This window comes from Olea europaea, unplaced genomic scaffold (genome assembly GCF_002742605.1).
Source record: "Olea europaea var. sylvestris unplaced genomic scaffold, O_europaea_v1 scaffold402, whole genome shotgun sequence".
Lineage (NCBI taxonomy): Eukaryota > Viridiplantae > Streptophyta > Magnoliopsida > Lamiales > Oleaceae > Olea > Olea europaea.
Genome location: NW_019259821.1, coordinates 228283 through 235526, shown reverse-complemented (window position 1 = coordinate 235526; position 7244 = coordinate 228283). Strand labels below are relative to the sequence as shown.

The window sequence follows — 7244 nt, the reverse complement described above, 5'->3', positions numbered from 1 at the left end:
GCTAGTGTTTGTGTCGGACAGGAAGAAGAGTATTAAGCGGGCAATTACGAGGTTGTTCCCACTTTCTCACCACGGTGCCTGCATCTGGCATATCGAGAAAAATCTTATTGCAAGGTATAGCAGTAGCAATGTCATCTTCTTATTCAAGCGGGCAGCGCTAGCATACCACGTATCGGAATTTGATCAGTTTATGACACAGATAAGAACCATTCGACCGTCAATGGCATCTTACTTGGAACGTGCCGGTATATCCACCTAGTCACAGGCACATTTTGTTGGTAATCGGTACAACGTTATGACAAATAACATTGCGGAGTCACTGAATTCAGTCCTAAGGTGACAAAGAAGTTTCCCTATAACCTCGTTAATTGAAAATATTACGTCATTGATGCAACGATGGTTCTACGAGAGAAAAAGTGCATCCACGAAATGTAGTACGACTGTGACACCAAAAATTGATGATGAATTGAGAAAATCATTCGACCCCGGTGCAACTTTACCAGTACAAAATTTGGACGAACTCGTTTTTGAGGTAGGTATAGCTACCGAACTTTGTACTGTCGACCTTATAGGTAACACATGTTCATGTCGAGAGTTTCAGATGCGACAAATCCCATGTTCACATGCATCCCGAGCTGCTTGCACAAAAGAAAAATCATTGTATGATTTGTGCTCCTCTTACTACACCACAAAATATTGGCGAGCTGTGTACAATGAAGTTCTTCACCCCGTTGGCCGAGAGTCAGATTGGGTTGTTCCTCAGTCTATTCATTCCGTCGAAGTTTTGCCCTCGAATATACGTAGAGCACCAGGTCGACCTCCTACCCAACGTCAACGGTCAAGAACTGAAAGGTCCACGTTGAGACGAAACTGCGGCCGATGTGGGGGTTCTGGACATAACAGGCAAACATGTCAAAATTCGACATCTTTAAATGACACGTATACTTGAATGACATTGTGTATTTTGATCGTCAAATGCCCTGATAACATGAATTATCAATGTTTTGAATTTTTTTCTTTTGTATTACTTGCTTTCTACCTCTTATTTTAAATGTTGTTGAATATATTTTTAACTTCTACTTCTTTCTGTTTCTTTCTTCGTTCTCTCTTGATATCACTTATTTGCAATTACTTGTTGTAAAATTAAGTTTGTAATATATTTTGAATCCCTTATACGGATTCCTCCCATTTTTTGTGATTTTTCTCTTATATTATTCTAGTCGTTCAAAATTTTATAGCGCACAAATAGGAAAATTCGTATGGGCATTCACTAAATACAAACAACACTTCATTTTTAAATGTCATACTGGATACAAACAAGAGAGACCAGGTTTGGGGTATAACTACCAACAAGGAAAATGGTGCTTACATATATTCTTATGAACATTTCACTACGATATCATTTTGTTCATCATATAAGTGAATAAGTACATATCTATTTCATCACTGAAATTTTCTTAATCATTGTAGACACAATGTGGTAATGGATACAAAAGCAACCTATGAATAACTCGTTCTCCTAAGTCATTGGACCAGACAAAATGGTAATCACAACAAAAGGAAGCCATAACTCCAATACATATCGTAGACAACTATTATACAAAATGGTGATCACCCAAAAAATTATCCATCACCTATATGGATTTTATAGCACTACTATATGTACGTAAACATTTCACTTACGATGACTGCATCTTCTACATATCCTCTACGACGGACAAAGAGGACATATCACTGTCGTACTCCTCGTCGGAGCTTATGATGATCACATCTTCATTTTCGACGGGAACTGCTCCAACATTTTCATCCAACAACACATGATGTGCTTCCGGTTGGATCGGTACTGGGACGATCTCACGATGAACTTGAATTGGTTCAATTTCGTCGATTAGATTCGGAAAAGGGATTGGTTGAAGGCAAACCTTACGATGGCGGTTCGAAGGTTGACGAACATATGGAACAAAAATATTGCTTTCATCATCCGAGTCCGAGTCAATGATGATCGGGTTGTCCGCGGACGACCCAGGGGGGTCGAAAGTGATAGTAACATCAAGAACAGGAGTATGTTGAGTTGATGAAGACATAATCAATGGAAAAACTAACTAGTGCTATGACTTTGTTAAATTCTCGTATGTACATATTTAAGTAAAGTTCAACATTTTATACTGGAGAAACACTTGTCCGTTGAATGCACGATAAGATATCTCACCAACCAATATGGTTGAAGTCATTGATGGTGATTATTTTACAACTTTTTTTCACATCAATATGGTTGAGAACGTACTTGTGCTTGGCATACCAACTTCAACTGCTATAGTAATTATAAAGGTGCTTGCTACAGTTTTCGCAGTTAATACACCATTTGGTTGCCTTCACTCTTAGTTAAATTTGGTTGGATCATATTTATATTGACATTTGCTACCTTCTCGACATTTGTAATGTCGTAATCGACATTAAATAGCTGTTAATCTCGACACTTGACATTACGAATGTCTAGAACGACACTTGGACCAAAATACGATATTTCTCTACATTTCTTCGATTTTTGGACGTTTGATATGTCGTTCTCGACATTACATAGCTGTGAATCTCGACACTTGATATTTCATTTGTCTAGAATGAGACTTCGAGAACATATTACATACCACCATATAAATCGAAATATGCAAACCACTGTGTAAACCAAAATACATTTTACGTGCCACCACATAAAACCAAAATTCATGTTATGTACCACCACATAAAGCAAAATACATATTGCAAAAGGCGGTATCATGAACTGGCTGATCATCAACAGTTACACAAGCAAAGTACAGCTAAGTCACGACAACTGTTTCACTATCGGGGATAAAGAAAGTATTCGTTATTCAAAAAATCGACCGCAATCTTTCTTCTGTATATTGACATTCTCTCTGCTGAAACTGATTCTATTGGATGCCCGAAAATGAAGCATTCTATATACTTGAGTACAAACATTATACAATTTGGCCTGTACAATAAATGATTTTTCGTTAGTCGAAATTAGTATATACAATAGATTAACTACAGTAGTAAATAACAAGAGTTGAAATGCTCACCCATTGTTCGCACACGGTAGATAAGGTATAATCTCCATCTTCATTGGATCATTTATATGTTTCTTTATATCTCGTTTGGTGGACAGGGGTTCACACTGCAATAATGTTTAAACGATTGTGCATGTTGCTTCTGCGTGAGCCTTGATTGCATTAGGCATGTGAACATTATTGCTGCAGTCGTATATGTAGAATTTCCATTCACGAATATTGACCAGAAACAGATAACATTCATTGCCTGGATATGCACTTGGAATTAATAAATACTTGCATCCCATCCACGAACGACCAGCTACAGGCAATGTACCGTTGACATAGCCTTGTAGGTGAGTTCCATCTGATTCACCTGTCTGGTTATATTCCATGTGCCACCTCATTTGCTGACAACACTCCTCTTCAAATTGAAAATCCAAAATTGCATATTTTTTATTGACGAGAGTACAATCTTCATTCATACGCCGCCTCAATAACTTCAGCTCCAACTCAATATGCTAATGCAATAAATATATGTAACATATATTATACATATTAACTACGAAATTAAATTTATTGTGATTGCAAACCTTCACTCACCGCAATATTTAGATCTTTCGTCGGATCCATTAAACTTTTTAGCATGTCTCTTCCATAGACATTGCCACGGCCATCGTCCAAATATGCACTGTATAACATAATTTAAATTACTGTCAAATAATTCAACAAATAATTTTTCACATAGATATAATAATGTGTAGCATTCGGACTATTTAGAATGAGTTACATTTGTTACCCAGATTGATTTCTCGATATCCAATTCCTAATGTCTTTGTACTTGTTCATGTCGTAGTCTTCTAAGGGACGGCATGTGGACGATGAAGCCTGTGTGTATTTCATCTTCTTTTCCCTTTCTCTTCTCTGCATGTCAACACTTTCTGCTGGTTGAGATGTTGATGTCTCATGCGGTTGAACAGTAGGAGTTGGACTTGCATGGAGAGGAACATCCTGCTGCATGGAACCTATAATGGCTTCCATGTTGGATTCCCAGTTAGATAATCTGTTTAGCATATTCTCATTCTTTTCGTCAATATAAGATCTGACAGAACATAAACTTGTATCAATATAAGACTGTATGTGCTCCTATTGCTGCTGGAATAATTCTTCTTGTTTTCGAAGAATCGCCTGATAATGGGTTTCTTGTTGTTGCGATTCCTGGGCCATATGAGTGCTAAACATATTTGATAGAGAATTATCCATGTATGACTGCATACCACATAGCATGTAATCTTGCATCGATTTGTTATGTTGTTCGAACAGTTGCTTTTGGCTTTCAAGGATATCCTGGTTCAGGGCTCTGGATTCTTCAACAAATTCTGCCTTCAAGTTGCCACACAGACTGGACACATCTGATACCGTATGTTGCCTGTACATACCCAACATTTCTTCCATTCGATCTTCAGTTACATATCTGGAGGCACTGGAAGTAGAACTAGGCCCAACTCCAGTTGAAGTTCTCGATGTGCTACGACTGGTCGTTTCTTGCACACGAATGTTATCCGGTATTTGTGGTACTACATTATCTACTTCTCCAGTGACAGTGGCATCTAATATATTATGTTCATCGTCAGCCGGCAGAGAAAGATTTGTGTTCCAAGGTGTTTGTAATTCTTCCTCTGTAGGCTGCAACACTGCAATGACTTCGATCTGTAATCATAACAAACTATCAGAATCCATTTGTTTAATTGAACTTATTAATAATAAAATGCGAATGTCATTGTATGTTGAAAATAAAAAATTCATACGTCTTGAGTATCCAAAAATTGCTTAACAACAGATTCCTTCAGTATAGTATTAGGCCTCCAATTATAGATTCGTGGAATCTGCACCGTTCTGTGTTTACGACGACCAAACTTTTGTCCAATTTGTGGAAACGCTTCATATATCCAATACTGCAACGTAAAAAAAGAGAAATGTGATGTATAAATTTTATTCTTTGTACAAAGAAATTATACATAATACGTAAGTAATTAGAATAGGAACATAATACCTGAAATGCGAGTGGATAACCTTGTAATGCATACTTACATTCTGTCTGTCCATTCTGTTGCATCCTTATTATTCTTTCCAATTGTGACTCTTTCAAAGAATTTAACAAAACGAAATATGCTATTCGGCCCCATGGATATGTAAGGAACTCATCCAGATGTTCAACCATGCCCATAGTTCTATAATCAACTTGTCGTGAAGTCGGTTTCAACACACACTCAACCAACATAACTAATCCCAACTTAAATTTATCTTCTGTATCTTCACACATGTGGAAAGTTTCAAAAAGCATCCTATTGCTAATTTTTTTTGTGCCATTGAAGTATTGATTTCTAAGACGATAGTTATTATAATCAATTTCTACGAATGGTTCATGGCAAGGTAGTCCAGTAATGAGGCAAAATTCTTGCAAGCCAAACCTAACAAGATGGTCATCTAACCGTACCCAAACTTCATTATTTTTGCCACAATGCACAAGTCTCATTATAAATTCATGTACCAACTTGCTAGTAAATTGTTCTTCGTCTCCTTTGAAAACAGCTCCATATATAAATCCATAAAAATTACTACACATCAAATTACATTGTTGATTTGCATCTATGAAATTTATAAAATCTTGAACGTATTGACGATTTGGATATTGAAGGATGGTAGCAGAAAATCATTGTTCCGGAGAGAGAACGTATTCTAAAGACATCTGCATCAATTATACAAGAATTAATATTTTTAAGGAACTGTAATAATTTTTTCAAGAATTTATATTTTCATTTGATTGTACACATCTATTATAGTAAAACAAATTACTGTTAATTGTACAATTAATTATTTAAGAATTAATATTTCCAAACAAATATAATTTTTTTCACGTCTTTATACTAAACAAAATTAAAATCAAAAATTAATATTTTAAACAAAATGTGATATTTTTGTTTATAAAACATATTACCAAAAAAAAAATCGCTAGAGAGTGTCACGGAGCAAGCTGCTCCGTGACACTCTCATATTACTAAAACAAAAAAAAAATAATAAATAAATAAATTTTCGCTAGAGAGTGTCACGGATCATATTACTTTAAAAAAAAAAAATTCGCTAGAGAGTGTCACGGAGCAAGACACTCTCATATTACTAAAAAAAAAAAAAATTCGCTAGAGAGTGTCACGGAGCAAGCTGCTCCGTGACACTCTCATTTTACTTAAAAATAATAATAAAATAAAATAAATTTCTGCTAGAGAGTGTCACGGAGCAAGCGGCTCCATGACACTTTCATATTACAAAAAATAAAAAATAAAAAATAAAAAAAAAATTCTGCTAGAGAGTTGCTCCGTGACACTCTCGAAGTGTCACGGAGAGCAGCTCTCTCCGTGTCACGGAGAAGCGATCTCCGTGACATGGAGATCAAGTTTTTTCGAGTAAATTGTAGTTGAAAAATATTTTTCTTTCAAGATATTCAACTAACTGCTAAATAGCACAAATATTAAATACAAATTTTGAATTACTTACCTTTTCTGATCAAATTAGCGTCTTTTTTTGAGTGAATGTGGAATATGTTTCCGGCTAAATGAATGTGAGAATGAAACTTGAATTAAAATGTGAAGAGAGTGAGTGAATGTGACAAATAATTGTAGCTAAATGTGTGGATGTGGGAGCGAATGAGAAGTAGCTAAAATTAATTAAAACGTGTGAAGAGTGAGTGAATATGACAAATAATTGTAGGTAAATGTGTGGATGGGAGAGTTTGTTGTGTTACAATAATTGATCATAAGCAAATTTCCCTGTTCTAGTTCTCACTTTGTTTTGGAGACCCTCCTTCACTATCTTTCCCTTTCTTGTGTTGTAATTTGACAAATTATAAATTTCTTTTTAATTCATTTTGTTCCATTAAAATTTTATATTCACAAAAAAAAATATATTAACGTTTTGTACAATTCAAATTTTATATTGAAAAAAAATGTTCGATAAATTTTTTTAATTTATTAAAACTGATCGAGTTAATCAATTTTTCCTCACTAACTGCTAAGTAGCACAAAATTTATTTTATTTCCACATACATGATCACACAAAATGACACATATGTTCACATATTATTGAAAACAAAAATATAAGGGATGTTAACATTTATATTGAAACAATATATTTCTTGACATTTCA

General features: G+C 35.1%; 1 protein-coding gene across 1 annotated transcript; it reads left to right on the top strand.

The window, feature by feature from the left end:
• Positions 1–388: 388 nt before the first annotated feature.
• On the top strand, positions 389–1510 carry LOC111387422. The gene is made up of 2 exons (XM_023011977.1): positions 389–903; positions 1471–1510. The coding sequence occupies exons 1-2, from the start codon at positions 389–391 to the stop codon at positions 1508–1510; spliced, it is 555 nt and encodes a 184-aa protein (XP_022867745.1).
• Positions 1511–7244: the final 5734 nt, after the last annotated feature.

Excerpts from the sequence above, each read along its gene's own strand:
- LOC111387422 (XM_023011977.1), top strand. The coding sequence starts at position 389 with ATGCAACGATGGTTCTACGAGAGAAAAAGTGCATCCACGAAATGTAGT. Across the intron at positions 904-1,470 it reads GGGGGTTCTGGACATAACAG|ACACAATGTGGTAATGGATA; the intron begins GCAAACATGTCA and ends TAATCATTGTAG.